This window comes from Falco rusticolus, chromosome 4 (genome assembly GCF_015220075.1).
Source record: "Falco rusticolus isolate bFalRus1 chromosome 4, bFalRus1.pri, whole genome shotgun sequence".
Taxonomy (NCBI): domain Eukaryota; kingdom Metazoa; phylum Chordata; class Aves; order Falconiformes; family Falconidae; genus Falco; species Falco rusticolus.
The window spans coordinates 95,202,375-95,222,200 of NC_051190.1; the positions used below are offsets into that span (position 1 = coordinate 95,202,375).

Below are 19,826 nucleotides of genomic sequence, written 5' to 3' on the forward strand. Positions count from 1 at the left end.
AACAAAAAATACTGGCAAAAAAAGAGAAATTCTGAAATGATGAAAATGTAAGTGAAAAGTTGCCAGTATTTTTAAAAAACAAAATAACATTTTAGTAAGAGCTCTTTGTTCACAAAGTTTTAGCCATCTTTGTTGGGCTATGTCAGTGATACGCAGCTAAAACTCCTGTATTACTTGGAAAATTTTAACTTCTGCACACGGTAAAGGAAGAGAGTAGCAGAGCAGACTGTCAAACTAAAACTACAAGAGTCTCTTATAACCAAAACAGGGGAGTTAAAATTTAATTACAAATTTGAAGTATGGGGAAACTTTGAAGTGCATTTTAAAAATTATTAATGATATTTCTAGGCAGTTTGCAAAGGACCTGTGTTAATATGAAATTTCATGAACAGGGATAATAAACTGTTGCCAGTCTGCTTTTTTATAATAGTCTGTCAGTTCTGAAAAGGATTCTGACATGTATGGTTTTTTATAATTTTCTGCTCTGGAAATTAACGTATCAGGTGCAATTGCCCACATAATGGGAATTTCCTCTTCCACACCAATAAAAGAGAATGAGAAAACAATACAAATTTTACAATACCACCCCAGTGTGACAGTATTGAGTCTGGCTAACCCTTACATAGTTTCCTGTCTGCCCTAACAAATGGAGCATGCCTGAGCTGCCTGTACTGTAGTATGGTCAGAGAGATGCTAGCTGGGGCACGAGGTGGGAAGCTGTATACCCTCAGGACTAGAGGGTCCCTGCAGGATGCACCTTATAGGCAGCATTGGCACTACAGCTTGGTTGTTACTTAAATCCTAGTTTTTAAAGAGACTGTAGTGGGCCACAAGACATGTCCAGCAGAGGATCCAGTCGTAGGAGGCCATTCAGAGAAGCTCTTGTGAGTATCCACTTGAGAACTGACAGATTGGCTGGGAGGCAAGACGCTTCTGCAGGACTTTGAGGTTCAGAAACTGAGGAGGTATATCCTGCAGCTGATCTTTTCAAGCCGTGGTTTAGACTGCTGTTTAAAAATAGGTCCCGAGCATGGACATTGTTCATCTTGAAAGCGTTTCTTCAGTACAGTCTTTCTGAGATGGCTTGGTGCCTAATCTGCTTGTTTTCGTTGGCACTAACCAGGCAGGACTTTTAAGGTAACACCTCGATCAGGAGTATTACTGTATTAACCCAAAGCATACCTTTTCAAACCAGAACTTGCTTATGTCATGCAAATCTCAAAGCACAGATGGAGCAAAAGGTTGCACAGGCAGATCAAATTTGGCAAAACCCAAAGTTTTTAGGCTACATCTCTATTTGCGTGTGTGTATTGCATAGAAGTTTACCAGAAAGCACTTGGTTTCATTGCATTTGCATCTTACGGCTCCTGGCAAGCAGATTCCCAGTTTCTTTTTCTTTACTGTAGGGATCTCTGCTCTGGTGAAGGTCTTAGCCCAGTGGCTCTCAGTTATGAGGTTATCACCAGTACCCCTGTGGTGGTAATTGCTTTGGTTGGTGTTCCAGGTAGCTCAGCCTGTCTTTTGTGGTCTTTATTTATTGGCAATGCACAGGCCACAAGACTTTTTTAGGCTTCGTGCAAAGTGAAGGGTTGTAGAATAAGCCACTGCTTTACAGGTAACAGTCTGAGGTTAGTCCTTGCTGCTAAAAAGATGACCAACCTTGTCTGTCTCTTTGTCCTAAGAGGTAAAGCTGCTGTTTTGTTTGGTCTTTGATGTACCCGAATTCCTCAAAGCTTTTAGGAAAGTCAGGCCAAGTCTTTCAGTTTTTATTTAAGGGCATTTATTGGGTCACAATTTAAAATCTCTCATTGCCCATTACCTAAGTATCTGTTAAACTTGTAGGTATCGTTTTGGTGTGGTAGGGGTTTTTTTGTTTGTTTTGTTTCTTCCTTTTAAAAGGACATATTATTTCATGGCTGTATTTCTTAAACGACACTGAGGAAGCAGACAAGCTCAGCACGTCTGATTAAAACTGTATACTGAAAAGAAACATGACTGCTTTTAGTCATCTCTAAAAATTCTAAACAATGATACCACTGTGAGGCAGCAGTGTCCTGCCTGCATGCAGACCAATTTGTGAACTACTACAGGTTTCAACCTAGTGTATTATGGTAAAGTGTGTTTGATGAGTGTGTCAAATACCCTTTGGGATACGAAATCCATCACAGGACTGGCTTTTGCAGTAAGTTTCAGCCATCTGATTTTAACCTGCCACTACACATTTCTTAAGAGTCCTGAAATGTAACATATTACAGCCTACAGTCCTGCCCTGAAAACATGACAGCAAGGATCGGGATTTTCAGCTTCTGTAATGTTTTGCAGGGAGGAATGAAAGCAGAGCTGTAGCTGGTACGGATTCTCTCCTGGATGTTCTTGAACAGTTTGTCCAGTTCTACAGGTTTGAAAATGGAGCACATCATAAAAATGTATTGAAGGAAGATGCAGTTAAGCGATTTCTGAAACAGCTGTCTTCTCTGAAAGGTACAGCGAGTTCTTATTTCTCCCCTTCACAAAACCTAATTGCTGTGAAAAATGTGTTTGATGCTAACATACAGTTCTTGCTCTTTTATCCTTCCTTCTCTTCCTTGTTTCTGCAATGTATATTACTGGAACAACATACTTATTTTTACTGTTGTGTTTTGCACTTAGAACTGCCAGAATCTGCACAAAAATTCAGTATGATGAATCAAACGGTTCAAACTTACTTGGCTGTCAGTATAAGGATGGGAAGATGCAAGTGTTGCATTTTGCTGTTCTGTACTTTGAATTTAATGAGTTCATTATTCTGAAATCAGTTCACAGTGAGATGGATTTTATTATGTGACTTTGAGTGAGTTACGTTGTCTTGACTGTCTTGCAGAAATCCCTGAAGGGGTGGTTTGCAACATCTCCCATGCCTGTGCTAACAGCTTCATAAAACAGTTGCTGGAGAAGCAAATGTGGCATAAAGTTTTGCTGCTGCTAACAGGGAAGGCCAGTGGGGAAGAGCCATCAGGTGGAGGACTCTTCAAAAACTGCAGTCTTTCAGATGTTGACATTTGCAACATTATCCAACGGTGTGACAGATCGGATGAGCAAGTGCACCTCATAAGATGCTTGATTGAACGAGGAGGTGAAAAATTCTGCAATATTCATGTGTTATAAAAGATCCAGTATTTTACTTGGCATGGTTGGAGCAACATAGTTTCAGAAATACCAGTGCTTGTTTTTTGTGGCTCTGTATAAGTGCAGGAGCTTGTTGGAATGCAGTCCATTGGCTGCATCTGCTGTGTGCGACATGGGGAAGCTAGTAAGGCTACATGGGATGGAAGATGTTTTTCAAATGAAATCTGGCTGTCAGGTTGGTAAAAGGTCAAAGGCCAAAGATTATTGTTGCTCCTTTGCTTGTAGTTTCTTTGGTTTTTAATTTCTCTGTCTGCAGCCACAGTATTATCCTGACAGAAACTATAAGCCACGGTCTTTGGGTTCAGTCTGTTGTTGTGTTACAAGTAATTGACAACTTCAGTGGTTTCAAAGGCATGACCAGATGTCTGTCTCTTTTTAGCTAGTGTAGACGTAATTTCTTTTCTTTAGCATGAGGTTTATTCCTAGAATTACTCTGGCATTTTTCATTTCATCTTATAACTTGCTGTTAGCTATGAATTATGGGCACACAGTCCTGTTGCAGCCTTGTGAATGCAAGGAGGCTTCTTTTGGTCAGTGACTGACTGACTTGAAGAAGATAGACCTGGCTTTTCTGTCTTCCTATCGCAACGGGAAGACTGGTTGCTTAGCTTAATGGGAGGTAAGAGGAGATTCTGAAGATTGTCTTAGAAACTCTTTTAATGGATACATGTAAAAAGCGGTCAAAAAAAAAAAAAAAAAGTCCCCTGCACAGCAATCAGCATCTACCTTCATCTGTTTAGAACTTTCTGTAGTTTGCAGATCTGGCATATCTGGTTTAACCCTTGATATTTTTGTGTCCTTTACACCAGCTCTGCCAGATGGGATTGGAACCAACTCTGAGATACCACTGCAAATATGCCTCAAAAAGAGTTATTTTGAACTAGTGTATTTGCTGCTGAGCAAAGGTGCAGATCCTCGGAATGTTTCCATTGCACAAGGAGATACTCCCTTGCATGCTGCAGTTTCCATCTGTTTAAATAATAGAGGTAAGGCTTGTGTGTGCCCGGGGCTAGGGGACACAGCTCTGTCAGATGTCCACCATTTGTTTTCACAGCAGCTGTTGAAAACATCCCCGTTTCTTACCTGTGCAGCCCACTACCCCTTCTGCTGCTGTTCACTGATGCGATAGCAGAGGCAGCAGGTCAGGATGTCTGACTGTGTCTCAGCCTCTAAAGTCTGCAAGCCAGAGCATATACCCCAGTCTTCCAGTCTTTGAGTTGATGTGTTCTGCTCTCTGGTTGCAGCGGCTGGGACTATAAGGAAGGTTAATGGTAGCTCAGGTGACCAGGAGGAATCAAGTACCTGTAGTGTCTCCATCAGTTACTGTTTTGTGAATATATTCTTATTTAATCAAGCTGATTCAGAAAGGAAGGCTCCTCTCTGAAGCCCTGTAATATGTGTACTAGGTGGGAATAAAGTAAATGGGAAGGATCTAGGAAGAAACAAAGGTAAAGGCAGAGCAACAGCAGCGGACTTTGAAGGAAATCCTACATCTGAAATCTGTTTCCCAGTTTTTGTTCAGTCATAAATCGAGCAAAGTTTTGTTCAGAGGAGGAGTGAGTGAGAGGACTGTAGGCCTTACATAAAAATGTAAGAAATAAAGATAAACTATCAAGTTAAACCCCACAGTAAGGTTTGATTTTAAACTAAGAAAGAATGCATTTTTGAGTTGAAGGATAAATAATGAATTTATTAATTTTTAAAGCACAAACATTTCACTTGATAGCTTTAGAGAGATTAACAACATAGATACTACCAGTTGTAATTTTTTAATCAAAAGATTAAGAAGTCTAATGACAATATCTTCTCTTAAGTATTTTTCGCTGTGTAAATTTTTTGAGGTGGAATTTCTTTACGATTATTTTGATGTGTCACTATTTTACAGTTAGGAAGGAAATGTTTCACATATATTATGTGATTTAAATCCACATATATGATGTGGATTAAATCCAGAAAACTGTAGAATATCTCTTTTCTTTTTTTTTTTTTACCCCAGGGAGGTATTGGACTGATATTAATTTGTAGGAAGTTGCTATAGGGACTTCAGATGTCAGAAAATAATGAGGATTTGCCACAGGTTATTTTAGTAAACCAAAGTTATCTTCAGCACATTACTTCTCGGTGGCATAGTAAAGCAAACCAAATGACCCCAGAGCAGTACCCAGAAGCTGATGCTTGCCCAGATGACCAGTCATGACCCTCCCTTGTGTAGCAGTCAGGACTGATGTTGGAAGATGAACTAATCTGTCTGTATCCAGAGGTTAAAAAAACAAAGGAATTGACTGACACTACAGGAACAATTGCAGCACTAGAGATTTCTAAAGCTTTGCTGCTGTTGTGTTATTTTCCTTGAATATTAGAAAAGCTCAGTTTTAAGCCATTTCAAATAAGCATGTTTGTAAAACATGAAATGTAGATTATTTTTTTCTTTTGAAAGCAAATTTCATTTAATAGCTGCAGAAAAAAAAGTATTAAAAATTTTTGGCCTACAAAGCAGCCTTGTAAAGCAAGTTAAATTTTGTTTGTTTTCTTGCTTTCAGATGGCACCGGTTTAGACATCTTGAACTATCTACTTGATCTCTTTGCTTCAAGACCTTCTGACTTTCCGTATCTTAATCCAAACATACAAGATGAGAACGGAAATACAGTGATGCATGTTGTTTTTCAGAGAGGATTTTCAAAACAGGCTAAGAGAGTAATGGAGTCATTGGCAAAATTTGATGTTAATTTTAATATAAAAAACAAATTAGGAAGAGATGTGAGACATAGAATTAAAAAAAATGACCCACTGCTGCTTGCCTGGAATAATGCTGCACTGGAGAAAAAGAAGTACCGGCAGGATACCGCAGGGCAGTCAGTTAAAACATCTAAGCCCATTCCAGCCTCTGAGATTTCACAGCCAAAGAGCACAGGGCGTTCTTCATCTGGGTCCTCATTAAAGGCACCATCTGGCAACGCAGCGCATAATGATTTAAAAACCCCACGTTCTGTAAAGACAAAAAAAGATCAGTTGGCAAAGCAGGAGACAGAAAGAACAAATAGCCCCTTAACACTGCAGGAGAGTCTACTGCAGGCAATCACAGCTTTAATTCAGCAATTGAAATTGAGTGACACCCTGAGAAAGGATCATCCTCTGGTACAAAAGCCATCTTCGGCCCAGACTAATTTGGAAGTGGGAAAAAGCGAGTCCTCACAACCTTGTGGAAGCGTAGCTTATCCTGAAGGAGAAGGGGATAACTGGGAGAAAACGAAGGGAGAAGGGGAATTTAATATGGCCCTGCCTAATAGAGAGAAGGAAGAACCAGAGGAAGAGAAAGGCAAGATTCTGGATATTGAGGCATATGTGCAGGAGTTTGATAACATGACCTGGGAAATAGAGTGCACTCCTGAAATGCTGAAGACGTTGAGCAGCAAAGCTGTACCTCATTATCTCAAAACTAAAACTATAATGACAATTAAGCAGCTTGGCAATGGGGAATGGACTAGGGGCCTTTGGAAGCCACTGAAACACTTGAAAGCTGATATCCAGCTGTATGAAGCCAAATTGGACAAAGGTGCAAGAATGCTATGGGAACTTGCAATTGACTTTTCTCCTCGTTGCAGCGAGAGTGCGGAAAAGATCATGGAGACAGAACAGACAGAAAGTCTTCCAGAAAAATCAGGTAGAGTTTACACGGAAATAATCAGAATTTGGGCCATTGTTCTCGATCACTGCAAGCTGAACCGTGTCTTGGATAATATATGTATTTCCTACAATCGTGGTTTATCCTGCATCTTGAGGAAAAAGCTCAAGGGCATAAACGAAGGTCATCAGAACCACAACCAGAAGCGTGTTCCACGTTGTTATGTTGAAGACCCAGAGGCAGAAAAATCAAAAAAAACTACCATACCTGAGTATTTCCCCCCAGCCAGTGCAGCAGAATTGGAATTCAATATAATGAAATTTCACAGCTTCAGTACTAACATGGCGCTTAACATTATAAATGATGTACATTCTTCTGTTGAATACCCTTTCCGAGTTGGGGAATTGGAGTACGCAGTAATTGATCTCAATCCAAAGCCCATGGAACCAATCATTTTAATTGGGCGAAGTGGGACAGGAAAGACAACTTGCTGCTTGTATAGGCTTTGGAAGAAATTCTATTCGTACTGGGAAAAATCTACCTCAGCAAATGGTCCTCTGCTGGAGAGGCAAACGTGGCAGCAAAGACAGTGCAGTGAGGCTGAAAAAGCTAGGTTAGGGAATGAAGAGAGTGAACTGAAACAAGACAGTGATGATTCGAGCGAGGAGCAGGTGAGTGACGAGCAAGACCAGGACAGCGAGGATGAAAAGGTTCCTGTGGGCACAGCTGGTGCGGAAATGAATTCATGTGATGACTGTGAAGAAGACCAAATGTGTAGCGCAGAAGCATCAAACAGGTTGGAGCACCTGCACCAGATCTTTGTGACAAAAAATCCTGTCTTGTGCCAAGAAGTTCAGAAGAATTTCATTGAACTTAGCAAATCTTCCAAGGTGACCAGTCACTTCAAGCCTCTGGAGCCAAATGTCCACAAGCTACAAGATATTAAAGATGAAAATTTTCCATTGTTTGTCACCTCCAAGCAGTTGTTGCTGTTACTGGATGCATCCATACCTGACCCATTTTTTCCAAGAAATGAAGATGGAAGCCTTAAAAGAATCATTGTGGGCTGGAGTCCTCAAGAGGACATAGTTGTACCAAATTGGCAAGATGAGGATGAAGAAGGTAACACTGAAGCAGAACATAGTGATGATGAAGGAGATGCAGATGCATACTCTAGGGAAAGTGATCCTCGGACTTTTGTGACTTACGATGTATTTGCAAATGAAATATGGCCAAAAATGATAAAAGGTAAAAGCTTGTACAATCCAGCACTGGTTTGGAAAGAAATAAAATCGTTTCTAAAAGGCTCTTTTGAGGCACTGAGTTGCTTTGGAGGTAAACTTACTGAGGAGCAGTACAAAAAGTTAGGCCGAAAGAGATCACCAAACTTCACAGAAGACAGGAGTGAAATCTATCACCTCTTTTGTCTTTATCAGCAGATACGGTCACAGAGAGGTTACTTTGATGAAGAAGATTTGCTCTATAACTTATCTCAAAGACTCTCAAAGCTCAGGGAGCTGCCATGGTCCATCCATGAGTTCTATGGTGATGAGATACAGGATTTCACCCAAGCTGAGCTAGCACTGTTAATGAAATGCATCAATGACCCGAATGCCATGTTTCTAACTGGTGACACTGCCCAGAGCATAATGAAAGGAGTTGCTTTTCGTTTCAGTGATCTGAGGTCACTGTTTCATTACGCGAGCAAGAACTCCATGAACAAGAAGCAGCGTGTTAGAAAACCAAGAAGAATATATCAGCTGTACCAGAACTACAGGTCCCATTCAGGTAGAGTAACAAATCTATTTATGATATGAGCCTGTGCTCTTCAGATGTTACTAATGGTCTAAGTTTTCTACTGGTCAATTTGAAGCATCTTTAAGTGACCTGTCCTTTTAAGAGATCAGATGGCCAGCTTTTTCTGACATGCAAATTCTGTATTTTGTCAACAGGAAAACCAAGAATGAATGTTTTTAAAAATTATCATTTTTTTTGAACACTCGTGCTTATTGCATGTTTTGACTGTATTTGTTTGAAGGAAAATTTTAACAAATAATCACATCTATTTCTGTTGTCCCATCCCAAGTCACTAGACTTTGCAGCATTGGTGTGCGGCTTCTGCTTTTCTTACATGTTTCTCACCTTCATTTTGTGAGAATGCTGCTAACCCTTTGTAGCATGCTTGCTGATCTTTACAGGCCCAAGAATGAGGTCCACTCAAAATGGCAGAAACATGAAACAGACCTTACAAGTTCTCTCTTCTCTGCCTAGTGTTTTTGTCATGGTGTTTCTTGATTTCAAAATTCTGACAAAAACTTTTATAAGTGTGTTTGCAAGAGAGTATGGGACAGTAAGACTGAAGTTTAAAATCTGTATTTTTCTTATGACAGGTATTCTCCGTTTAGCATCTGGAGTGGTTGATTTGCTTCAGCATTATTTCCCAGAATCTTTTGATCGGCTTCCTAAGGACTGTGGTCTTTTTGATGGACCAAAACCTACGGTCTTGGAGTCCTGCAGTGTTAGTGACCTAGCAATTCTGCTGAGGGGCAACAAAAGGAAAACACAACCCATTGAATTTGGAGCACATCAGGTTTGCTTTTCTTAGGTATACGGCTTTCTGCAGATTCTTCCAGCTCTGTTGCTAAATCATTTTGTGTGGACTGCCCACAACTTTCTTTTTTAAGCCCTTGTATCTTACTGGTAATTTATGCTTTTTAAACTTAGAAACCTTTATTGTGTTGGTTTCTCTATTTTCTTAATATGTGTCTGGCTCTTTCTGTTCTTTTACATCAGGTGTTGCCTGTCCCGTTCCTTTATAACTCCAAATTTTCTTAGACCAGGTCTGCAACTGCAGATCAACTGTGCATTTGTCAGTCTTCTAGTGGCAGCTTTGTGACTTTTGCAGAGTGTTGTGGAATGTCTGTGTTAAGTGTTGTCTGGTTTTGCAAAGGCTATTGCATTATCGTGACATGTTGGTATGCTTTCTCCATGTAGCCGTTACCTCCCTCACCGCCCCTAATATGTTCTTTTTTATTAATGTATTTTATGACAGGTGGTATTAGTGGCAAATGAAACTGCAAAGGAGAAGATACCGGAGGAACTTAGTTTAGCACTTGTACTGACAGTTTATGAAGCAAAGGGCTTGGAATTTGATGATGTACTCCTTTACAACTTTTTCACAGACTCAGAGGTATTTAATTCTCACCCATTTTCTGCATTTTTCCCTAAGTCTTAATTTTATATGTAGTCTAACTGGCTTTCCAGCTGGAGAAGGATTCCCCGTTTCCTCTGAAGATGGGTGATTTCATCACAATAGAAAACAGGGCTCATAGTTCTATGTCGTGAGACCATCTTCCATTTGTGCTGTGTTTTCCTTCAATTTAAGGGAGAGCCTTGGGGTTCACACAACAGTGCATGCATGCGTGCATGCACACACACACTCTGCTGCTGCATATCAAGACTACTCTGCTAGCTTGGTTCAGGTCAGAGCAACTGGTGGAGGGACAATCCATCACCCTCTCATACTCTTTATCTTACACTGGAGTTCCAGGTCCCAGAAAAGCACCTTAGACCCCCTGCTTTGCATCACCACAAAATCGTAAAACAATTATGTTTAGAATCAAATCGTGTGTGTATGTGTTTTGTGGGGTGGCAGTGAGGAGCGTGTTCTGTAGCCCTCCACAGCTTAGCTCCAGAAAACTCATTCTGGTTCATGAGCTAGCACACCAAAAAGGTTGTGCTGGACTTGAAATCATTTCTCAGCCCCAGGCAAAATGAAACAGAATGATTTTTTAAGATTAGAAGCTTAGTAAACCAATTATGTTTAGAGTCAAATAGTATGTGTATGTGTTTGGGGGAGGTGGGGTGGGGTAGCCATCCACAGCTTAGCTCCAGAAAACTCATTCTAGTCTAGCTCAGGAGCTGTCAGGAAACTTGGGAAGGTCTCACAGTCTATAGTGGAGACCATCGGCCACAGAATGGCCTTTGATAAAGACGTTCTTTCCTGGAGGTGTTTTGTGTTTTGTATTTCTTATTTCTTAGGTACTGCCTTTTCTCCCTTTCTAGTGGTCTGGGGAGCTCAGACCCTGTCTCTCCAGGGTTTCCTGTAGCTCCAGACCTGGCAGGGGTGCAGTCCTCAAGGCTCCTTGCGAAAAGCTGTGAACCCGCAGCAGCCTCGCTGTTGTTGCTGGAGCATCGCCAAGCCCTCCCTCAGCCTGCCTCCAGCCAAGCAGTAGGCAGCATCCTTATTGAACATGCCTGCAGAGAGTTGAGAATGCCCACGGCTGAGTTTCTCTGCAATTAAACATTCAGTGTGAACATCTCTGTTGCAGATGCCCTCTGCCTCCAGCCTTCAAAACAGGGTCTCTCAGATGTGGTTTTCAGCACAGGAAAGCCACAGGAAAACTGAGGGCAGCTTACTGGTGGCTCATCATAGAGGTTAGTAGACATGTGAGGGCAGAAGAAAGGAGCCTGAGGTAAATGACCTTGTGTCTGGCTTACTGAGATTCGGGGACAGTACAGCGCTGGCTGCCATGGTAGATTTTTCAAAGATGATTTGGTTTTGGTGATGCAAGTTGTGCTCAGAAAAACAATGAACCATTCATCAGAATATAGCAGGATCAGTTTAACAGAGTTGAGTTGTGTAGAGCTTTTTAACTTAGGCTAGCATATGTCAGGCCTGGAGAGCTGTTTTCATACAATTCTTTCGTTTTCCTGCGAGTCATGAGTAATTGAGTTGATTTGAGCAGCTAAACAAGCAGGCAAGGAAGCAGCTCACTCTGAGGTTTTCTAGTTTTGTAAAGCTGATTCTGTGAACTGTTTGTAAACACAGCAAATGTGGCTGCGTGCTGTTTGTAATGTGTTGGGTCTTCTTTTTATTGGGCTTGAAAATGGTATTTGAGATGTCTTGTTTCAAGAAGCAGATTTGAATGAAGAATCTAAAAGGAAAAAAAACCAAACCCCCCAAAACCAGCAGCTGTTGACCAAACTGATACCGTTAGCTGGTTGTCATTTTGTAATCCGTGATGGGTTTAGGAATGTTTTGATTGATGATTAAATTCAAAATACATTTTGCAAGAGAAACTTTCTGCATTTTTTTCCCTTAGGAAGACAGTTCACCTGTATCAGGTTGCTTAAAGCTCCAAACCGTATATATATAAAAAAATGCTGTTTCATCCTTACTAAGTGTATTTTTTTTGTGCCAGAAATTTGGCAGTATGTAATCAGTTTTCAATTAAATACCAAAAAGGGTGGGAAATGAACATAACTTAAAATATGCTTACGATTTTATGGGTTGTTAGTTTTGTGTGGGATCAGGAACCTGCAGAACAGTGTAATCAGGAGCTGGTATTTGTTACATGGCAAGAGAGTGCGCCACACCAATCTGCTGCCACACTTAACATACATTTGTGTCTCTGCAGATTTGTAGGATTTCTCACTTGTCGCTGTGTCAGAGTTAAATATTCTCTGACCAGAGACAGCTGCCCATCCTCACCTACAGGCTGAGATTGATCCAACATGTCTTAGCAGATTTTAGCATGATGGATTGTAACTCAGGAGCATTATCCCACCACTGTTTACCTTTCATCCTGCCCCAAGCTGGCAGGGAGTCTGGCCCAGTAGTCAGCACACCCCCACTGTGAGTCTGCCTCAGTGATTTGCAGTATTGGGATTTGTTGCAGAGTCCCTGGCCCTAGGAATAAACCTTGAGCCTCATCCATGATGAGGGTAACCTGATTTCTTCCTTTCCCCCATGGATGGGCCATCCATTGTAGGGGTGTACCTTCAAGTTTAGCTGAAAATTTATAGTTCACCCAAGGAGGTTTTAATGTTTAATATCAAATGTACTTATTTGATATATTAGGCAGTGCATATGGTTTGGATTTAGAAGTATCCTGAAGATACAGCAGTATCCTGAAATCACAAAGCAAGCATAATATAACAATGGCAATCAATACACAGTGGAATCACAACACAAACGTGATTCCCATTAGTGATGCTTATATGCTCCACCATCATGATGCTCAGCATCCCCAGTCCTCTAAAAAAGTAATTAAAGTAATATGTACCTTGAAGCCAGCTCAAGCCAGTTGCATTCTTCCAGGGTTGTTTTGTTTGTTGCTCAGTTTTTACCCGCTCTGTTGGACTGAGCCACATACTCACTTTCCCCCATGTTGGTCTGGGTGGCACAATAGGAGATTACTGTTTTAGGGAAAGATTTGTATTCGACTTGATGGCCACCTGGTACAGACATGTATCTCAAACAAAGGTTACCCTTCAACCCCACGTGCGTTGTGATGAAGTTCAGCTTTCTTGATGAAAATTGCTCATTATTCTTTACATTCTTCCCTGAGATTTTTTTTTTTTTTCTACTCGTCTCCTCTGAGCCTTCTTCAGTTGTGAGAGTGCTTTGGTCAATCACAACATATGACCTTATCTTTTGCATATGTGGACAGTAGTGATTGCTGCATACAAGTAAACCTCATTCTTTTGACATTTTAGGCTAGCAAAGAATGGAAGATAATTACTTCTTATACTCCTGATTCAGACGTGCAAGTAGGAAGCAAATTGCTAATCGAAATGCCTTTAGAGGATGCTACTGGTATGCAGAAAAGAACTTCCTTTAATGTGGAAATGTACAAGGTGAGTTTTTTGTAACATTAGGAATAGGAAGGCTAAATTAAATTCTTAAATCTTAGAAGTAGGGGAATTTTGTCAAGAAATCCTTTCATCCTGTAGTTCCATGCTTGTTGAGGTTGCTTTATCTTTTTAGTAGTTGATCGCATTTGTATAGTGTAATCTTGATTTTGAAAGATAAGAGGTTCTTTGTGTATGTAATTTGATAAGAGAACAAAAAAATACATGTAATAGACTTTTAGGTATATTTACAGAATAGCTGCAGTTAAAGCAAATAGCAAATGAGCATGTAAATATTATTGCTTTGGTCTGGTTTCAGGTCAGTGTCACTACCTTAAAATTAAGGAAACTTCTTAGAATCTAGTGAGTGGGTTATTTTCAGGATTGTATGGTAAAAAATGAATGATTATATGTGCAAGTGATTAGAAGGAAAATGGACTGTCACAGCTGGAGCAGCTAGATTTGCGGTAGCAGTAGTTGCATGCAAATTAGCTGGGAAATGGCTTATGTAATTGACGAATCATATGTTTAATATTTTGACTTGCTTACTTAAAGATACTTTGTTATTCATTCTGTATATATTCACTGTTTTCTTATAACCACGAATTGTGTTAGGCTGTTTCTAACAACTTAGCTCATTTCATTTATTTTATTTTATTGTGTTGTTTTTGTGTGGGGTTTTTTTGCTTCCGCTTCAGATGCTGAATGGAGAACTAAAGCAATTATATACTGCCATTACAAGAGCCAGAGTAAATCTTTGGATCTTTGATGAAGACAGTGATAAACGAGCTCCAGCTTTTAAGTATTTCATCAAAAGAGAATTTGTTCGGGTTGTCAAAACAGATGAAAAGAAAGGTAAAGTTATCCTAAAGCTTTCTTAAAAGACTGTCAAACAGGACAGCCTACTCATGCTTTGTTGCTATTAGGCTGTGTAATAAAGAAGTCACTCTTGGTCACTCTTAACAGTATGCCTTGATAAATGCCCTTGCAAATTCCCACTGTTTTCAGTAGGTCTTATTTCTTTTGGCTCTAAAGATCAGATGTGTATGTTAATACATAATTTCACTGCTAATTTATTAGTGTTAAGTTTGCTGTTGCAGAAGTCAGAGATCACTCAGATCTGATCTAGTAGTTAGTTTATTGAATTCTAACCAGTAAACGTAGATATGTAAAATATTTAGTAAGTACGGATGGATTGGTGGTCAATACTACACTTAAAGATCGAATGGGATACAAAGATTATCATGTAAGCTTACTATACATATCGTAACTGTTATACGCATGCAGAAATGTCACCAACCCATTGATATCTGGTGTGAGATAAGGGATCTCTCAGCCTCAAGGGGTAACCTTGAGAGGCGTCCCTACTGAAGGGGAGATCACCAGATCACCACCAGTCATCATCATCATCAGTCAGCTGCTATGGCTGGAGAACTCAATGCACCCTGATGGCTGCAGATATTTATGGTGTAAAGCAGTTGATTTGTACTCAGATTTTCTGCTGTGTTTATATGGTTTCAGCTGCTTACCAGCCCAATCTCCAGCCAGACTGGATTTTTTTGGTTTTGGTGCTGTGTTCTCGCTGGTAGACTCACACAATAGTATTAACTTTGGTTAGGTCTACTTGCTGAGTATCTGCCTGGACCAAGGATCAGTTAGTTCAAACAGAAGGGCTGCATCCGTCACACCTGCACAGTAATGAAGGATGTTCATGGAAGACCATCCCAGCTAAAAGCAATTTATCAAAGGAGAAAATTTGGTTTCTATAAAGACAGTGGATTTACTCAAAGTTTTGTCCAAAAAACAAGTATGATTTTTAAAGGTCTTTCAAAACCAAACCCAACTTGTTGATTTTTCAGCGCTGATTGAGAGGGATAAAATGTATTTAATTCGTAGTTACCGTTACTGATGTGAGCACAGATCATAAAGAATTTGGAACATTATGAGATGTTAATGCTTAGTTTTGGTACATGATAAGTGGTTTCTGTGGTTTATCCATTCTAACATAAAATGTTTACCTCTGACCTTCTAGATTTAGATGACAGCATGTTTGCTAAAACATCAACTCCAGAAGAATGGATTGCACAGGGAGACTATTATGCTAAACATCAGTTCTGGGCGGTAGGAGCATGTGTTTAACTGAAATAAGGATTCTTGTCTATTTTGGAACCATTTTTTTTTATTTACATCTATAAAATTATCTATAAACCTTCAGTTGCTCTGTAGCTGTGTATTTGAGTTTGTGGTTTGTAGTTGCGTAGGTGTCTACAGTGTACTTGTAAACATCTTGCAAGAAGTAAGCAGGGAGAGCAAGCCTATTGTCTGTAATCTCAAATGCAATACTATGAAATTTGCAGTCCAGTGAGGGAAATACATTTTAATGTGCACAAACAAAAGATCGTTGGAAAAAACAATTACTAGCAACAACTGGAATTGACTGGAATCTGTGAATCTAAACCACATGCTTGACAATATAATTACACATTACTGTAGGAAAATGAAAACATTTCTTGGAAGTATATTGATTTGGGTGATGATCTCTGAGCCCTTTTATGTTTTTTGGGGCAGGATACAGATACAAAACATGTGTTGAGGCACGGCACGTAAGAATGAAGGGAGCACTAAGAGAACTGCAGAAAGAGTAGCAAAATGATGCTTTCATTCCCTTGCTATTTAAAGAACATGGAGATTTTACAACCTTTTATTTCCTAAGCTGATAGTTAATACAATTCAGATATGAGATGACAGTTAATGGAATGGAAGAAAAACCCAGCCAGGATGACAACGCCAATGAATTATTTTACAAGGAATTCAGAGATATCTCTAGATCAACTGCCCTTGCCTTTACAGGCAATTTTAACTTTCTAGACATCAACTGGGAATATCATACAGCAGACACAAACAGGTCCAGGAAATTTCTGGAGCATGTTGAAGATAACTTCTTGGTGCAGGTACAAAGGGAGCCGACTAGGAAAGATGTGCTGCTAGATTTATTGTTTGTAAACAGAGGGACTAATGGGCAAATTGTTGATTGGCGGCTGTCTTGATCACAGTGACCACGAAGTAGTTCAGTTTCAAATCGTTGGTGGCAGGAGAAAAACTGCCAGCAAAACTTTGACCCTGGATATGGGGAGAGCAGGCTTTGGGCTGCTGAGGGAGCTAGTTAGAAAGGTCCCTTGGGAATCTGCTTTTGAAGATCTTGGGGTCCATGAATGAAGGTCACTTTTTAAGAACATCTTAAAAGTGCAGGAGCAGGCAATTCCAAAGTGTCAGAAGTCAAGCAAGTGGGGCAAAAGGCTGACTTGGATGAGCAGGGATCTTCTAGAACTTAGGCGAAAAAGGAAAGTCTGTGGACATCGGAAGCAAGGACAGGTGACGTGAGAGGACTATAGGGATGCCGTTTGACACCGTAGGGAGAAAATTCGTGTAGCCGAAGCTTGATCAGAGTTCAAGCTGGCCAGCACTGCGAAGGACAGCAAAAAGGCCTTTTTTAAATACATCAACAGCAAAAGGAGGATCAGAGACAGCACTGGTCCATTACTTGATGAAGTCAGTCCCCTCACAGATAGGGACATAGACAAAGCAGAGACAGTTAATGCCTTCTGTGCCTCTCTTTAAAACTGATTATGGACCTTGGGACCCCCAGAGCCCAGTGTTGGAAGGCCATGGCTGGGGGGATGATAAACTCCCAGCCAACTCTGAACTTGTTTGAGACTTGCTGCTCCAGGTGGATGCACATAAGTCTGTGGGGCCCAAAGGGATTCATTACAGGGTACTGAAAGAGCTGATGGATTTTACTGCGAGACCTCTCTCCATTATTTTTCATTGGTCTTGGGAGTCTGGAGAGGTCCCAGTTGACTGGAAGCTGGCAAATGTCCCAATTTTCAAGAAGGGTAAGAAGGAAGACCCTGGTAATTTTAGGCCTTTCTGTCTCACTGCAGTGCCTGGTAAGATAATGGAGAAGGTTATTCTGGCTGTTCCTGAAAAACACTTGAGAGACAATGCAGTCATTGGTCGTAGCCAGCACATGTTCACAAGGGGAAACTCCTACTTAACCAACTTAATTTCCTTTTATGACAGCATCACCCATCGAGTTGGCCAAGGGAAGTGAGTAGATGTGGTGGGTTTGGATTTTAGCAAAGCTTTTGACACTGTTTCTCACACTGTCCTTCTGGGCAAGATGTCCAGCACAGCTAGACAAGCCCATAACACGTTGGGTGAGCAACTGACTGGACTCAAAGAGTTCTAGCGAATGGGTTTGTAACAGGCTGGTGGCCAGACACCAGGGCTCAGTGTTAGGCCCAGTGCTCTTTAATGATTTTATAAATGAACTGGATGCAGGAAGTGAATGTATATGAAGTAAGTTTGCCAATGATTCTAAATCAGGAGGAGCTGTGAACTCTCTGGAGGATAGAAAGACCTTACAGAGGGATCTGGATAGAGAGCTGCGCAATTACCAACTGTGTCAAATTTAACAAGAGCAAGTGCTGGATTCTGTATCTGGGATGGGGTAATCCTGGTTATACACACAAATTAGGGGATAAGAGGCTGGAGAGCAGCTCTGTGGAAAGAGATCTGAGGGTCTGGGTTGATGGCAAGTTGAATATGAGTCAACAGTGTGCTTTGACAGCAAAAAGGGCCAGCTGTGTCCTGGGGTGCATCAACAGCAGCATAGCTAGCCAGTCAAGGGAAGTGGCGGTCCCACTTTATGCTGCACTGTTGCAGCCCCACCTCAAGTACCGTGTGCAGTTTTGGGTGCCTCAATACAAGAAGGGCATCAAACTGTTAGAGTGGGTCCAGAGGAAGGCTACCAAGATGGTGAACGGTCTCAAAGGCAGGAGTTACGAGGGTCAACTGAAGTCACTTGGCTTGTTCTGCTTGGAGAAGAGAAGGCTGAGGGGTGACCGCATCGCAGTCTACAACTTCCTCCAGAGAGGCAATGGAGGGGGAGGTGCTGGTCTCCTCTCTCTGGTGACCAGCAATAGGACACAAGGAAATGGAAGGAAGCTGCATCAGGGGAAGCTCAGATGATGTGAGGAAAAGGTTCTTCAAAAAGAGGGTGGTTGGTCACTGGGAGAGGCTCCGCAGGAAAGTGGTCACGGCACCAAGCCTGTCAGAATTCAAGGAGCATCGACAATGCTCTTAGTCGTGTGGTTTAGTTTTAGGTAGTCCTGCAAGGAGCAGAAGTTGGACTCAATGATCCTGACGAGTCCCTTCCAACTTCAAATATTCTATGATTCTATGAAATAAAATTGTGGGGTTTTTTTTTATCATGGCAGAAGGAAAGCTGCCATTTTTTGCTGATAGTAACGTACAATTTTTATATGGAAAATAGATATCTATAACAAGGCAAAAATCAAAACAATCGGCTGCCACTGTACAGACAGTCTTTATCTACCCTTGAAAACAAAGGGCAATTTCCTAAATGGTCAGAAAATTGTTTAGATAAAAAATACACAGCTGAAAAAAATTCATCTTGAAATCTGAAATGTATTAGCTATATTATCTGCTTCTTTCTTTATAATCCTGTTCTTTGTTTATCATTGCCACATTAAGAAGAAATTATCTGGTGAATTTGGCAGTTCTAAGAGTAGCTTGCAACGTGCAATTTCTAAACAGAAGAAAATACTAAATTAATGGATAGAATAAAGAAATAATGGTGTTGCAGAATGAGCAAGGTGGTAATGAAGCAAACATTGCTAGGAGCATGGTAACTCATGCTGTTGCTCTTTAGCTTATCACAGAAAGGACCTGGTATGGTAAAACCATTAATAAAAGCTCCATGCTTTTTGATTTAACTTTACCCACATTGTTTTTCCTAACTTTTATTAATGGAATTTGTGGTAGATGCCTGGTGACTGGTCCATTAATGGTTTAGACCATCATTCAGATTGTGTGTGCTGTTTGTTCTATTGGCCTACCAGAAATGTTGCTTTCACTACTTCCATGTAAAACTTTGTTATTAAAATTCTAACTGTGATAGTCACTTGTAGACCGACTTTAAAGCTTTTCTTTTTGCCCTAAAAATATACTGCAATGTTTTGCCTTTTCCTTCTTCCAGGCACCCTGCCAGTCTTTCTGTTTTCCATTACAGTGACTGTAAAATTAAGTATTGCTTTTATGTGCTAAGCCATGCACGTGTGTGAATGCTGTGTATGATTTCACCCCAGGTTGCAGCCAAATGTTACCAAAAGGGAGGAGCAGCTGAGAAGTCAAAACTGGCCCTGGCACACGATGCTGTTCTCAAAGTGCACTCAAAGAAAAGCAGCCCCAAGTAAGTGTGAACACAGATGGGCAGGTGTCATTCTGCAGTGCCGGACCTCACAGGGTGTGTGCAGGGGGACATTCCTGTCACAGTTGTGGGACTGGACTGGAGGCACCAGAGAACCATGCAGGCTAGGT

The 19,826-nt window shown here is 40.8% G+C and overlaps 1 protein-coding gene across 5 annotated transcripts in view; it reads left to right on the forward strand.

Moving 5' to 3' along the window:
* TRANK1 (tetratricopeptide repeat and ankyrin repeat containing 1) overlaps window positions 1-19,826 on the forward strand; it is a 65,748-nt gene that overhangs the window by 34,907 nt on the left and 11,015 nt on the right. For all 5 annotated transcript variants that reach the window (XM_037383873.1, XM_037383872.1, XM_037383874.1 and 2 more), the window contains 10 exons: window positions 2,323-2,481; window positions 2,861-3,112; window positions 3,975-4,151; window positions 5,706-8,576; window positions 9,179-9,378; window positions 9,841-9,978; window positions 13,290-13,430; window positions 14,123-14,279; window positions 15,457-15,545; window positions 19,595-19,698. In XM_037383873.1, coding sequence (XP_037239770.1) covers window positions 2,323-2,481; window positions 2,861-3,112; window positions 3,975-4,151; window positions 5,706-8,576; window positions 9,179-9,378; window positions 9,841-9,978; window positions 13,290-13,430; window positions 14,123-14,279; window positions 15,457-15,545; window positions 19,595-19,698 — 4,288 coding nt within the window. The remainder of the gene's footprint in view (window positions 1-2,322; window positions 2,482-2,860; window positions 3,113-3,974; window positions 4,152-5,705; window positions 8,577-9,178; window positions 9,379-9,840; window positions 9,979-13,289; window positions 13,431-14,122; window positions 14,280-15,456; window positions 15,546-19,594; window positions 19,699-19,826) is intronic.